Source organism: Condylura cristata, unplaced genomic scaffold (assembly GCF_000260355.1).
Source record: "Condylura cristata isolate star-nosed mole 26May11 unplaced genomic scaffold, ConCri1.0 scaffold00008, whole genome shotgun sequence".
In the NCBI taxonomy this organism is placed as follows: Eukaryota; Metazoa; Chordata; class Mammalia; order Eulipotyphla; family Talpidae; genus Condylura; species Condylura cristata.
The window spans coordinates 29,341,768-29,357,660 of record NW_004567109.1 but is presented as its reverse complement, the minus strand read 5'-3'; the positions used below and the strand labels follow the sequence as shown (position 1 = coordinate 29,357,660).

Sequence of the window (15,893 nt, the reverse complement as noted above, 5' to 3'; positions counted from 1 at the left end):
CACAGGTTGTGCAAGAAGCAGTGGGAAGGTTAACTCCAGAGGCAGGTCCTCAGGTAGTCATGCAGGTTGAAAGGTGGAGGCAATTGCACAGCACAAGGAGATAAAGGTGCCAAATAGCAGCCAAGGGGAGAATGACTTTTGAAGTGTGTCTTCGGGGTGAGAGAGGACTGAGTAGGGAGGGATGGCGCCCGTTCTGGTAACAATTGAGTACCTGGTGCCCCTTACAGTTCGGTTCTGCTCTCCCCCTGGCTTCTGCAAATGCCTCACCCAGCCAGTCTGACAAACAGGACTGGTTCCAGGGGCATCAGACCTGTGCAGGTGCACAAAAACCCACACTCAGTATGTCTCAGACTAGTCTTGATGCTCTGCTGTCACCATCTCTAAAAATTCAAGTTTTATCTGCGTCCTTGTGTATTATAAACATATTTGATGGACAATGGAGCATGCATGTGAGCAGAGAGCATGCAATATAAAAATCGGCCACTTCATTCATTGTGTAGATGCCCTATGAGCTCAGAACCATATTTACATTAACATGGCGATGTGTGGAAATTCGGCAAGACAATAAGCAAGAACAAGGTAGTGCTATGTCTACAGCTGGAGTTAGTGAGGACACTAACAAGCACAAGATACCAGGCTTTCTTCCAGCAAAACTTGCTTTGAACACAGAAAGGAGCTATACTTGCTATGCAAACAACCAAGGGAATTTTTGTCCTTTCTTACTGGCGTATCTTTCCTCTGTTAGCCAATCACTTATACCGAAAATAACACAGAAGGAAAAGGAAAACAGGGATACTCAGTGTTCTTTTCTTTTCCTTGCTCACCTGAAGGTTGAAGGTGAAGAGTAGAATGTATAAGTATCGATATGCACATAGGTTCACTGAATTCCACTCTTCTGGAGCATTGTTTGAAGTTTCTTATCCAAAAAAAAAAAAAAAAAAGGTTCTTATCCAAGAGGCTTTGATTTAATCTGCAAATATCCTTAGTAAGCTCATTATCAGTCACTTACACTTTAGTATAAATTCCTAGAGTCCCTTAATTTTCTTAGAGGCTCTGTGAGGGCAGGTACTGTGTCTAATTACTGCTGTGTTCTAGTACTTGGAAGGGACAACACAAGATGGCGCTATAAGAAAATCTGGGTGAATGAATTTTCCCTGATGAAGACAGTGGGCACAGTAGAAAGCTTAGCGTCTGGGAGGCAGGTGGTGGGAGTGTCAGATTGGGAACACAGTTGTGGGGGCACTGTGGGGGTCATTCTTAGAACTGGAGTAGAAAGCAATACTCACTTACTGCATGGCATGGCTAACGGTCAGGACTGAACACTGATCAGAACCCAAGTCCAGATATTTACTCAGAATGTTTTCTCTTTCTCTTGTAGACAGCAACCAAACCACATGGTTAATTGGAGGATGAGGTGTTTGTTGGGTTTGAAGGTACCTACTGATACTCTTGGTTTTAAGAACTGAAGGTGGAGGGGAAAAAAAATCTCAGATTTGTATCACTCCACCCCAACATCCCAAAGCAAAGAGCAAACAGCAGGGCCTTTGAAAATGTTGTTTTGTTGAACTGAGGGGAACTTAAAAAGTACTTGGCCCTTGAGGCTCTCCCTGGTAGCACAATAGATTAAAGCACCACTCTGAGAAGCTCTCTGAAGCCAAGGCAGCATGAGTTCAATCCCCGCCTGGGAGCTGACCCACATGGCGAGGCAGACCTCTCCTGTCTTGCCACTGCTCCCCTCAGCAGGGTACTTTGTCAACAAATCTGCCTGTTCTGCTCCCCACTCTGTCTCTAGTCTGCTCCCCACCACACCTCTAGTCTGTACCCTCGTTCTGTAAGCATAAATAAATAAATCAAAAAAAAAAAAAGTATTTGGCTCCATTTTCTTATTCAAAGGCGGGCAAAAGAGCAAGGTCACCTAGTTGGCTAAATTGGGACCTGAATAGAGGGGAAACTTCCAGTCATCAGTTCCATCCATGGCTTCAGGGCCTGTACCCGCTCTCCTCTGTACCCCTGCAGCTCCTTGGTAGGGCCCTCTCCATGCTCTACCCCCACTTTGTCAGGGGAGGCAGCCCCAATGCACACCCCATCTCTACAGACCGTGCTCCCATGCTCCCTTTGGCCACCTGACTACCCTTAATGAGATTACAGGCTGCTGGTGAAACAGACTGGAGATAATTCCCTCTGGCTTTAAAGGGCAGGACAGGCCAGGCCACATATGAAACAGCAAAACAACAGGAACAAAAGATCTTTCTCCAAAAACCATCAAGTGGAATGATGATACTAACTGCCTTTCCCCTGCTTAACACACCATTACAGCTCATCCCTATTTTCACAACTGTATTCTGAATGGTCTGTCACACCAGCCCTAAGGAAGTATGACACAAGCTATGCAACCTCTATCGACAGACACGGTACGGGTAGAGGGGAAATGCTCTGAAAAATCAGACTTTCCACGCTAACTTATGTTATGACCCCCCTTTTTTGTATAATCGTAATATCAAAATATTCTGACTAACCTTCAGTTTACAATTGGATTGCCTCAGCCTCATAAGGGGTTACCTGGCCCTGACAAGCAAGCACTGCACCAGGGTGAGAAATTCCTCTTGAAGTCAAAAGTGATTTAACAACTGGCTGATTAATAAAAAACAAATGGCTGTTACTGCAAAGTCTCTCTCACTGCCGGACTGAGGAAAACCCAAATCTTATCACTCTACTATCTCACATAGCCTTCTATTCAGTTTCTAAATAACCACTCAAGCTTTCTACTATCTAGTCTTTGGATATGGAAATTTACCCAAGTCGCCTATTCAGAGCTAATCAGGTTTCCTACCATCTAGACTTCAAGAAAACTCACTTAAACTTTCTAACAAGTTTTTCAAAGAACCTTACCTTAATTTGATTTACAAGAAATTTCCTCTTCCTCCCCTCACTTTACTTTACCCCCTAGGATGTCTCTATGAGAATGAAAGCCTTTAAGTTATAGATAATGTTTAAGGACTTTATTTTGGTTCATCTTCACTGTGGTAAATATAGTAATATTAGTCTTAAACTTTGTGAATCAATATACCTGTTTTAACCTTGATAGATTGATTTTAAAAATGTTATAATCTCAACTGAAAGTCAAAACGACCCCAGACTATTCTTAGCAAAAAGGTGATTGTGATCTCAGCCCATTACACATGCTAATGTCATCCCTCTGGCCTGCCTGAAGTGTATAAAATAAACCTCTGCAGAAGGCAGAGCAGGAAGACTTGCACCCAGCTCCCATTTCCGTGTCTTCCTCGCGCCCACTCCCCTTTTTTCCCTTTTCTCCCTTTTTCTAGGAATCTCCGCTCACCGACGCCATTCCCACCTTGAGACCCTGTTCTGCCTCCCAATAATCCATGATCAGGGACAAATTCTCCGACAGAAGTAGATACTATTATTTCTGTTTTATGGATGGAAAACCGAGGCCACAGCTAGGAAGTAACAGAGCAAGAACTTGAATACAGGCCCCTTGCGCTCAGTCATCTTTAAAAACAAAGAGCCCTGTGAGGCTGCAGGTCCCCAGCTTGAGGCTTAGGGCTGTCCTGAAGGACACAGTGAATGTCAGAGGCCCTGTTGGAAGTCAGGTCCCCTGGGTTCTAGTCCTGTATTCTTCCCGACACTGCCAAGGGCATCGAACCCCTAGGCCTGTTAATGGGGCCACATCAGCCTGATTTCCACTCTGCTACCTGCTTGCTTTATTACTTGGCCAAAGGCCTCTGGCTCCTGGAGTCTTGGTCTCCTCATCAGTAAAATGTAGATTGGAACCCAGGAGTTGTCAAGGGATTCCCAGTCACTGGCGTAGGCTAAGCAACTTGAACATGACTGGCACCACAGAATTTGCTACCCAACCTCTGTTTGTTTCCTGTCTCTAAAGTAAGAGTACACAGCACTTCCCCCTTGGGGTTGGTCCTAGGTGTTAATGTGCTAATAAAGTAAGTGCTTCTCGAGCAGCATCTGGTACAGTGTAAGCACTTAATTAGTGCCAGTGATTGCTAGTACCAGATCCCCTTCCCATCAGTTCTTTCTGGAATGATGGGTAAAAAAAAAAAAATCAAGCAACCAAATGAGTGTTCTTTTGACCCTTCTACCAGCCCTTAGTCCCTTCTCTTGTTTAAGAGAAACTCTTGGCTTTCAGGCCCAAACCCCAGACCACATGACCTGCTTTAATGTCCCAAGCCCTAATCTGCTCTCAGCTCTTAATGATGCAGCTGGTAATAGGATTGTGGTTTCCCTCTGGGGCAGCCGAGCAAGCTGTGGCCATAGGACTGGCAACTGGTGCTCAGCACCCCTAACCAGCTGCCTGCCGAGAAGCCAGACCCCCCTCCAGACCTTGTGCCCCTGCTCACCTCGGTGCATGGGATGGTGCAGTGCCCTGTGCCACAGGCCGGGCTCACCATGGTGCTGGGTGCCATTCTGACACGAGGGAGGGATGTGTGCAAGCGGAACGGACTGCTCATCCTGTCCGTGCTGTCTGTCATCGTGGGCTGTCTCCTCGGCTTCTTCCTGAGGACACGGCACCTCTCACCACAGGTCAGCCTCCCCGGGCGTCACGGGCCCCCCAGGGTGATGGAGCCACTTTGTGAGCGAGCCACTTTGTTCTCTGGTTCCCACCTTGGCATCTGCAACACAGACCGGATAAACAGACTGCAGGGCCAGAGGAAAGCCAGTGAGATGGCTGCAGGAGAGGTTGCTAACTGGCATCACCAGGTGAATGAGAAGCAGGGTGCCTCTTCCTGGCTAAGGGCTGTGGGAGCAGGCAGACGGGTCCTGGAGGCTGCGAAGTGGGTGTCTGAGGACTGCTCCCACTGCAGCTCATACAGAGGCCAGAAAATGGATCTTCCAGGCAGGTAATAGCAGGGCATGAGAGATTGGGGTGGGACATGGACATGATGGCAGCTGCTGGAATGTCTGCTGTGAGGCAGGTCTGTAGCACAGGGGCTATCAGGCATCCAGAACTCACTACTGAGCATGGGTGAGGGGCAGCCTCGGAAAGCTTTGAGCAGGGAAGTGGTATGGTCTGATCTGAGCCTGGGGACATCCCCCCCCCCCCCCCCCCGCTAAGTACAGGGTGGTGGTGATGGGGGGGCGGGGCTAAATGAAGAGACAACTGCAGGGGTGCCTGACCATAGTGCAGATGAAAAGGCAGGTATGAGAACTGCTCCCAGGAGATGAGCATCCAGGATGTGTTGGCTCATGGAAAGGGAGCTTATGAGGGACAGGGAGGCAAGTCAGGCCCCCAGGATTCAGGCTTATGTAACTGCAAGGGTGAAGATGCCTTGCCTGGGGCAGGGCTTGCTCCCTCTGAGCCCCTATCTCCCATAGGACAGGGAAGAACACTCAGCCATTGGTAAAGGAAAAATGTCTCTGACCCTTGTTAAAGTCTCAAGGACTTTATTGGGGACTATAGTGTTAAGTGGCAATAGAGGCGAGAGATCAGGCTCTACTCCAAAGATAACTGGGATTTTTAGCTCATGAGCGGAGTGAAGGTTCAATAGATCAGAAATCGCTAAGACATAAAGGAGATTCATGTTAAACCCGCATAACAGGATTCTTTCTGAAGGCAGGACAGAGTGACCAGATATCCAGACTGGGGGAGTCTCACTATACTGATTTAGCAAGGAATTATGCTACAACCAGCCTGCTGAAGACAAGGCCCAAGTCTTTGAAAAAAGGGCTGAGTGGCCAGGTTCAAGTTTGGTCAAGGAGGGCGTCAGTCCATGGACTCTTGGAAGATTCCCTGCTCCATAAACCTCCTCTTCCACAGCTCCTGATGTCAAATGCAATCTCCACAACTGGGTTTCAAAGCATCACATCTTGTCTTTCATTTACAAGGAAAATACCCCCCTTAGGAACTGAACCCACTGTTACTGTAATAACAGTTAAGCCACTATGGGTAATTTAGGGAGAAACGTGAACTCTGGAAGCAGAGGAACTCTGACTCTACTAGTAAATAACTGTGGCCCTGGGAAAAATCCTACCTCCTTTCTGGGAAGATCTCTCTTATCTGAAAAATGGAGTGGGAGACAGTCTGACTCCTAGAATTGTGAGGCATAAGCAAAGGATTCCTATAGCAGATGCATAGTAAATGTCACTTACCTCCTCTCTCCAATCCCTCCCTATCCAAGTCCTACCCGTATCGAGAACCATTTCCTAGTCCGAGAAATATTTACTAGTCCATTTCCTAGACCTGTCCACATCTGAAAGAATAATCTTCCCCCATGCCAACCCCATGCTCATGCCTCCACTGTAATCCAGCTGCTGGTGGACTTGCTTCTGAGTATAGGTGTCTTTTCCCATCAACCTGCTGATTGTCACGTGGGCTTTCTTGAGCCGAAATGTGAGCCTGGCCCAGTGCTAGTCAGAGAACCCTCCACTATGTACTGAATTAAACTGGCAATGGCACAGTCTGCTCTAACTGTCCTCAGCAATAACAGGAAGATGATTTTGTGAAAACAAGTGGAAATGCCTGTTATTAAAAGTCAAATTCATCTGGGGGACCCCTTTGCCAAAACAGCCTTCCCCAGCTGTTTGGAAATGCAAATGTGTTCTGGTCTGGATTAACCTGCCAGATAAATTAAAGAAAGAATGTGAAAATTATTTGGCTTTCTTGAGCATCTTATTTTGAAATTCAGGAGTTGTTTAATCTCTGCCTATGACTCAAAAAACAAGCCCTTCATATTTTGTAATATTACACAACAGGCAAAAATCATAAACAATTAGTAAAATGGTATTATGTCCTTTTGGTAAAAAGAACTTATAAAGTTGATAAGACTTTGGAATTATCTAATTTTAAAGTATAGATTATTTTGAGAGTTCCAGTTAAACCATGGTAAATGTAAGATTACAGATTATATGCATTTTCCTTTTCCTTCCTGAAATTTCTCTAAAATAATAGCAATGGAATTATTTAGTAAAAAGTATAAACTCTAAAAATGAGAGATTAAAAAACAAACAGTATGAACAGCTTAATGAGTAAGTAAAAACAAAACAAAACAAATAAACAAAAAAGTATAAACTCCCCAAACAAGGCCAATGTAGAAGACAAAAGAAGTTGAGGGCTGTAACAAGTTAGCTAAGATGGGAAGCAGATAGCTTTGAATGACCTCATTAAAAGACCACATTAAGGCCCTCCCTGGTGGCGCAGCGGGTTAAAGCACAGCACTGAGAATCTAAAGCCGCTTCCACATGAGTTCGATTCCCGCCTGCCCCGGAGGTGACCACATGGCGTGGCAGACCTCTCCTGGCCCGCCCGCTGCTCCCCTCAGCAGTGTACTTCGTCGATCTGCCTGTTCTGCTCCCCACTCTGTCTCTGGTGAACTCTCTCACCCTCCGCATCTCTGGCCTGTACCCCAGTTCTGTATGAATAAATAAATCTTTAAAAAAAAAAAAAAAAGACCACATTAAGCCAAAACTTTTCTATAGAAGTAAATACCAAGTCAGATTATATTGGAATACTCCAAAAGGGATCTGGGCTTGGAAGTACAAGATGCTGTAGGCAGCAGAGGTGAAGCTGAAGTTGGAGGCAGGAACACTGGCTGGCAGCTAGACTTCTAGTGTTACAGGGCAGGGAGAGAGGGGCACCCCTGAACCCCCAAACCTGCCTGCTCTAAATAGGTTCTGCCATCCACCGCATCAAGACAAAACATATATGACTTTAATGAAAGGGAATTTTAATACAGTGAGTATACAACACCAAAGTCAAAAGAATATAATGTCTAAATCAAACACCTGAAGTTACCCATGCCCTTGTGGGCAAAAGTCAACCCACAAAGGACTGACCCAAAGCAAGGCCTGAAAGCCCACCACAAGACTAAAGCATCTTCTGGCCGGGACCCATAGAAAGGGTCAGAAATGGCCACCCAAGTCTGGGAGGAAAAGAGCAAAATCAAAATTAATATAAACACAGTCATAGACTCCTCCCCCCGGGTCTCTCACCCACATCGCTCTCAACCAGTCCAGGGCCAAGAAACAAGCAATAAGGCAAGTGAAAAATCAGTGAATTAATTATTAACTTCAGGGATAAAATGAAGGTTGTAGGAGAAAGGAGCTGTGGTTATAGTGTATTACTTAGCTCAAAACTGAATATTACATGGTCAAAATATTGTAAACCTGGATGACTAATGTAACCAATAATTGGTATAAATATTATGGGAAGAGGAAAATGGGGCCAGAAATTAAATCCTTAGTTATCATGGTTAATAGGGAAGTTAATAGATACTCAAAAGATAACAGTAGTATTGTCATATTATGTAGAAATAGCAATACTAAGAGAAGCAGTTAAGAAATGGAAGAAATTCATTCCTGAGAGTGGGGATTAGGTGGGTGAGAGGGGGTGCTGCCTTTTGATCATTATAGTGCTATTTATATTACTAAATTGAAACTATTTAAAATACATAGCCATGATGGGTACATGTTTTTAAAGTAGATTTTCTGATTAATTGGAAATTGTAGAAGCGGAATAGAAGATCAGATTTCCTGAGTTGTTGCTAATTCACTCTATGAGGAAGGCAAGACACCGTCCTCTCCTGGCTCACCAGTCTCAGCTATAAAATGAGTCAGTGGACTAAAAGATCTTTAAAACCCCTTCTCAAGATCAAAATTCTATGATTTAGGGCTTTTCAAAGCATGACACCATTAACCAAAGGTTATGTTTGGCTTTGATTTTCAAAAATGTTGCAAGTACAAAAATTTAACTTGAATGGTATTTGCCAGAACTTGTACCAACCTTACTCACAATCCTACCCTGGAGGAAAGCGACCTTAAGTCAAGATTACCAGAAATAGCAACATTTGATACATTAAATTAAAAAAAAAAAAACAGTTAAATTATGTTTTAAAACAACAAATGCTTTTTAGTTGTTTACCTGAGATCCAAACTTCACTGGGTTTAGTGGTCCCTTCTGTGTCAGGTTCTGATCATGTGACTGGTTACCCCAAGGACAGCTGTTTGGGTAAGGTTGTGGCACCCTAACCCAGGCCCATAGAGCCAGCTGACTATCAGGAGACTGGATGAAAGTCCCTGCCTGTTAGGGCTCTTTATACTGAGCAGTGTGTCACCAACCCAACCCCCTCTTTCTCCTGGCATTGTGAATGGGAGGCCCTCAGGAAGGGTGATGAAAAGTGATGGTGGGCTGGGGGGGGGGGTAACCAGGGTGGACCCAATACTGAAGAGAAACTGACTCACAAGAAGCCATGGTCTGCTCTAAGTCAGTCTCCTGAACTTCTCCAGGGCAGGAAACGTGCCTAACTAATTTCTACACCTAACTCAGTACCCAGTATGACGCCTGGCACCGTGGGGCTGCCTGAACTGTGAACAGCACACAGGCTGCCCTAGAGATCCTCTTGCCATCCGCTACATTATACAGACTGACACCGGGGAGAGTTGGGTGAATGGTGCAAGGTGAGGGGAGCTGTTCCTTCGTGTGATTACTGAGGTGTGTTGCCTTTATCCAGAAATTCTGCTAAGTGCTTTTCTCATTTAACCTTCCCAATGAACCGACAAAGTGTTTATTATACTTATTTACAGATGAGAAAAACTCAGAGAGGTCAAGTAACTTGCTTAAGCCAGGAGAGTTACTTGGGGAGCACTGGAGTGCTAAGATTGGAATCCAGGTCCCCAAAGAACTTTCTCTGTGTCTTCTGCTGCCCTGTGCTGGACTGAACAGTGTGGATGGAACAGAGCTTTAAAGACTGTCAGTAAGTGTGCAGCTGTGAGGTCTACACTGCCTGCTATCACCCCTGCTCTCTCTGTGTTTGCAGGAAATTAATTACTTCCAGTTTCCTGGAGAGCTTTTGATGAGGATGTTGAAGATGCTGATCCTGCCCCTGGTGGTGTCCAGGTGAGGAGCTGGGTGCCTGGCTGGAAGGGCTCTAGGCCAAGGAGGAGAGAGCATGCTGCCCAGCTTCCGTAGATGTCCTGCTCCTGCTGTGGGTGCTGGGCTGCAGCCGCAGCACCGCGGGCAGTGGGAACTCGGGGCCTTCCTGGGCAGCCGGCTGCGGCTCTAGGTATTTTAGTCACATCCTGTGGACTTTTTAGTGGCTAGAATGAGTGACTTGCAGTCATATGACATGACCTGACTCCAGGGTAGCTCGGGGCCAGGGCGTTCAGGGGTTTCTTCCTACAGGAGGGGCCCTGACTGGTGAATGCATTTAGGATGACTTTAGAGACATTAATGAGGTAGAGTCCTGTTCAGCAGTGTCCAGTACTGGATTTGTAACTTAGGGCAGGTTATCCACTCTCTGAGCCTTAGTTTCCTCATCTCTATACAGGAATAACAACACCTAATCCAGAGTTGCTGAGTTCTATATGAGGGTATATGTTTGCATTTATTAAATGTTCAGAGGGCTGGATCACAGGGTGTGATCTTAAGCTTCAGTACTCACTGGGGTGAAAGCCATGAGGAATCTCTGGAGATCACTTTGTGAGCAATGTGCTGGGTGGCCTTGGGAAAGATAGATAACTATCGAAAATTACCGTAAGCTTAGTGACTCAACACAATACCCATTTATTTCTACTATCTTTGATGGGTCAAAATCCAGGCCTGGCTTAGTTGGGTTCTCTGCTTGAGGCCCAGCAATCAAAGTACAGGCTAAGATGTGTTCTCATCTGAAGGCTTGGCCAAGGAAGACTTCACTTCTTAGTTCATTCAAGTTGTTGACAGGACTGATTTCCTCGTGGCTGTTTGGGGTTCCAGTTTCTTAATGGCTCTCAGGTGGAGGGCACCCTCAGACTAGAGGCTCCCCACAGGCGTTAGGTCTTTCTCCAGTCTCCCAGCTTGACTCAGGGCTTTGTTAAGGCGGGATCCCTTACTGCCCAGTGTCCTAAGATAAAGTCTCCTGTAGCCATGGGAGTGACATCCCATCGCCTTTGCTATGTTGTTAGATATGGCAAGTTGCAGGTCCCACGCACCTCCAGGAGGGGACTGCCTAAAGGTTTGGACCATTGGGGGTCACTTCCGCTGTGGCCACCTCTTTCTCTTGCCCCACCTTCTTCTCTCTACCCCAACTCAAAGATGAGCCAGAAGTCTTGTCTTTGTCCCGCCCTAGAGTGGGGTGGGGTGGAGGAGCTGGTCAGCAAGAAATTCCTTCAGAACCAGGGCAACTCTCTGGCCACAGAGAGGATTCCGAGGCAAGGACTGCTCTCCTTGTCCTTCATTTGATTTCTCCTTGCCAGCACAGGGTCTGGTAACAGCAGAGGCAGAGTAAACGCCAATTCAACGAATGACGAGCAGTAGAAGGGACGTCGAGACAAAAGTCAGGCTGGTTTCATGACCAACATTTGAATGGACCTTGGAGGATGGGTTAGGAATTGTCTTTTCAAGACCTTCTATACTTCAAAAAATAATAAAAGCAAATTATAAACATTTTGGAGAACAGATGGAAAAAATTCTCCTATCGTTCCATAATCCAAATTCTGCCGCTGTTACATTTTTTCCTATAAATGTTGGTTCTAGCAAGTCTTAGTAGTGACTTCACCAGGACCAGGGTGTGGCCCTTGCTGGTCAAGGCCAGTCAGGGCTGACTTCTGATGTTGGCAAGAGACAACAAGTAAACCAAATGCCAATTTATTCATTCACAGAAATAAATACAGTTGCTACGGGGGATGGACACACATGGCCTCAGGCCGGAGCTTCCTCCCTGTCAGCTTGGAGAACCCACTGGGAAGCTGTCTGCTGACAGGGCAGTTTAATTATTCAATTGTACAACTCCAGATTTGCCATTTTAATTAATTTACAGGGCCCCACAGCTGATGGTGGCTTCCCATTATATATGCATTTAACTTAAGCGAATCCAGCTAAAAATGCTATACATAAGAAAGAAAAATATAAGGGAGGCAGGAGGTTCCGCCTCATTCAAAGAGCGGTCTCCTGAGCACACTCCATGGCAGAGAGGGGTCACCTCTGCAGGAAGCCAGAGCCCTGCGGCCAAGAGCATCTGCCTGCGGAGATTGTGATTCTGGGGCACGAAGGGAAGGTGGCTTTTCGGTGGCCGGTTTGCGATCTTGGCTTCTCGGCGTACTGTGACTGCCTCGGCTGGTGCTCATCTGGCAGCCCGGTCCAAAACAGAGGAAAGCTGTCTTGGATGAGCACGACTCTACCTGCTGGACTTTATAGGATCTTTGAGTATAGTTTCAGTTATATTCAGTTCTCGCTTTATGGCCAGGCTTGAGAACTGACTGTGATGAATGGCTCCATCTTTTCTCCGAGCAGAAGCCCAGTGTCTTCTTCTTAAGGTCTGTGCCTCATTGGCCAAGGTCAGCATATCTCATTCAGTAGAAGGTTCCCTCCGAGTAGATAAAGAGTCAACTACAATATCTGATCTCACCCCTTGCCCTGTTGTTCTGGTTCTTTGCACCTGGTGTCATGGAACACAGGTCCTGCACCCGGCCCTGGCTGGTGCCTCCCTACCCAGACTCCCAGAACCAACAATCATTGCTTCTCCAAGCAGCTACAGTCAGGCCTTGGGCTTAGCTCCCCGCGGGTGGAGTCCCTTTCCCTCTGGGTGGCTTAACCTAGGGCATCTTTAGTACCAACAGACCGTAGTGATGGACACTCTCTGGAACCTGGCACTAGCTTAAAATACAGGGAACAAAGGTTAGGTTTTAGTCTTTCTACTTTCAAAACCCCCCCCCCCCAAGCCTCTCATGCACAGTGGTTGCCTTACCCTCACTCTGTAAGTTTGAAGGCCTCAAGGACGGGCGCTTCCATGACACCACAAAGGCGCTTCCTCACCCTGCACAGTGTGTGCTTTCCCCGCTTATTATTTGCTGATTCAAAAATTCACTGCAAGGAGACTTGCAGCTTTGAACTATGAACACAGAAGCCTTAGACAAAAGTTAGAAAATTTCTTTCTCAGGTTACATTGGTATAGAAATTCAGTCTGGGGCCTTCCCTAGTGGTGCAACAGGTTAAAGTGCATCATTATGAAGCAGTCCACAGCCACTGCAGTATGAATTTGATCCCCAGCCAGGGAGCTGACACACTTGGCACAGCAGACCTCTCCTGTCTCACCCACTGCTCCCCTCAGCAATGTATTTCAGTAGATCTGCCTGTTCTGCTCCCCACTCTGTCTCTGGTGAATCTTCTCAACACCCACAACTCTGGCCTGTACCCTGTTTCTTATATGCATAAATCTTGTTTTTTTAAAGATTTATTTATTTATGCATACAGAACTGGGGTACAGGCCAGAGATGCAGGGGCAGTGAGAGGATTCACCAGAGACAGAGTGGGGAGCAGAACAGGCTGACTGACGAAGTACACTGCTGAGGGGAGCAGCAGGTGGGTCAGGAGAGGTCTGCCACGCCATGTGGGTCACCTCTGGGCAGGGATCTAACTCATGCTAAAGTGGCTCTAGCTTCTTAGTGCTGTGCTTTAACCTGCTGCAGCAACAGGGAAGGCCCCATAAATAAATCTTAAAGAAAAAAGAAAGAAAGAAAGAAATTCAGCCACTGGTTATGATCTGCCAGGCATCGCCATGTCCTTGAACACGGCCCTTCTCCCCGAGGTGGTATGTGGAAGGGTGAGTGGCTTGCCGTTCTCAGCTCCCCCCTCTGTGCTCCCGTGCTGACTGATCAGTGCTAATTACACCATCTGTCTTTAGAAAAGTTTGGTCCTGAGAGCCTCCCTTCCCCATTTCCCCCCAGAAATACTGGTTGCTACCCGATCCTTTTTCTTTTCTAGTTGGAGAGCTGGCAAATTCCTGTTTCTTTAAGTTCTCAGAGGGAACCTTACTGTTTACTTCTATAAAAATAAGTCCAGACCCTCCTCTTCCCCACCCCTCCCTCTCAACATGATGGCCTTTGCATCGTGTATGCTTATCGTCACCCTTCCACTCAGGGGCCGGAGGAAAGTGTGCAAAGGCCCTTTGCTCTCACTGGACACTTAGGTGGTCCCTGGATACTCTGGTGGGGGTCACTATGCCCCGGGACTCTAGCGTATTTGCCACACTCAGCCTCGGCCATAAAAGAGGCACAGCTCTATCTACTTCTACGGATTCATGCTGCAGCTCCCAGCAGGCAGCTCTTTTTCTTTTGTGGCCTGCTGTGGCCCCATGGAGGCTGGCATTTGCTTGTCCCCATGGCGAGTCCACAGAGCCTTGTTTGCTCACATCCCCAGACAAAAGCAGCCCAAGGAGCCGGGTGGGTCGAACCAGCATCTGGAGCCAGCGAGCGCCTCCAATACTCCCCTTGCCAGTTGCCAAACCCTCCTCTCCCCTCCTTCGGTTTCTTAAACCAGGCGCCATTCAAGGAAAACTGGATCCATGTGTTTGTGACTCGCTGATGCTGAACATTCAGGGCTGCAAGTGCCACATCACAGCAAAGAAGTCCCAGTGCGTGCAGGGTGTGTGTGTGTGTGTATGTGTGTGTGTGGTTGTTTGTGTGTGGGGTGGGCATGGGTGTGTGTCTGTGCATGTGTGTTCCTGTATGGGCATTGTTTTCCTTTGCATTTCTTCTAAGAATTTTAAACTGATTTTTCTTAGAATCGGGAAATCATGTTTGGCTAAAAAAAATACTCCCTTCTCCCCCTTCCCGAGGAACTCTAGCTTGGCAGAAAACTCCCAAACACCCACGTTCTCACTTATTTGGAGATGATCCTGGGCCAAGCAGCTGTCAGACTCCGGTCTGGGAGCCAGCGTGCTGGGGGCAGCTGCACCAAGCACCCAGAGACAGGCTAAGGGGGGCGGCGGGGGCCTGGGCAGCCTGTACCTCACCTCCCTGCCCCTCAGAACTGAGGGCAGCTACTCTTACCAGCCCTGCCGCCCTCACTGAGGGGAGCCCTGGGCCCTGTCGTTGGCCCAGTTGTCCAGTCAGCTGACCGCGTTACTCAGCATGGGTGATGTGGCCCAGCTGTGGGCTGTGGGTGGAGTCCAGCTGTCAACCTGGGACTGGAAATCTCCTGGGTTTTATCACCCGTTGCCAACTCCCATGCCCTTTCCCCTCTCCCGTTAGAGAGTTCCTACTCAGCCTTCAAGGCCCAGGTGGGCAGGATCATCTGGCCAGTCCAGCCTGACTCCCTGACTGCACTGGACCCTGCCTGCCAGGCAAGCAAGAACACGGCACGCAAGATCACTGGGATTCGGGCAAATGGGAAAGGGAATCTTCAGCCCCCCAGTAGATCTGACAGGCCTTCAATGCTGAAACAGGGGACCTGAGACAGGCAGGCAGGGAGTGGGGCAGGAGGCCAAGAGACAGGCCGCCACCGAGCCTCCCAGCCCCCACCAGCTCCATGCTCCTTCTCCCTCTGGTTCTCCTCTCTCTTAATCTCTCCTACAATCTCCCTTCTTGGCCTGGGCATCCATACTTATAGGTACACGTACCTGGTGCTCTCCGGCCTCTCTGCCCAGGTGTCTGTGTTCAGAGGTGCATATGCCCGGTGCTCATGCTCCCAAGCACCCTTTACACCATATCATGTGTGGGCAATGAAGCCCGGGCAGAAACCCAGGCCGCAGGTGGTGGCTAGAGAGGCTGGAACAGGAAGGAAATGCAAAGCCTGACTCTTCACACTCCCTCCACGGCCGTTCTCACTCACAGCTGTGACCCGGGGTTTTGAGGGTCCGGCTGCAGCTCCATGCCCACTGCTTGGAGCTCCTTCAGATCCACAAACCCATCTCCATCATTTCTGGGCCCCACAGCACCCAGAGCAAGTATTCAACATGGGGTGAGCATATCTAAGTGTGGGAGGCAGGTGAGGTTATGAAAACATCTCCTGCCAACTTCTCTGGGGAATCACTGCTTTGGAGAGGGCTTGTTCAACCTGGGGAGAGCGCACTTGGCAGGCCCAGTCTCGGCGGCTAGGCACCAGGAGCCCACCAGAAACAGGGGAGAGAGGAGACCTGTGTCTCCATATCCTCCAGGTCACCGTGGCGGGG

General features: G+C 47.7%; 1 protein-coding gene across 3 annotated transcripts in view; it reads left to right on the top strand.

The window, feature by feature from the left end:
- The first annotated feature begins 4,243 nt into the window (after nt 1–4,243).
- SLC1A7 (solute carrier family 1 (glutamate transporter), member 7) overlaps nt 4,244–15,893 on the top strand; it is a 28,740-nt gene continuing 17,090 nt past the window's right edge. For all 3 annotated transcript variants that reach the window (XM_004679022.2, XM_012722156.1, XM_012722155.1), the window contains exons 1-2: nt 4,244–4,557; nt 9,786–9,865. In XM_004679022.2, the coding sequence (XP_004679079.2) occupies nt 4,387–4,557; nt 9,786–9,865 (251 nt within the window). In that variant the 5' untranslated portion in view covers nt 4,244–4,386. The remainder of the gene's footprint in view (nt 4,558–9,785; nt 9,866–15,893) is intronic.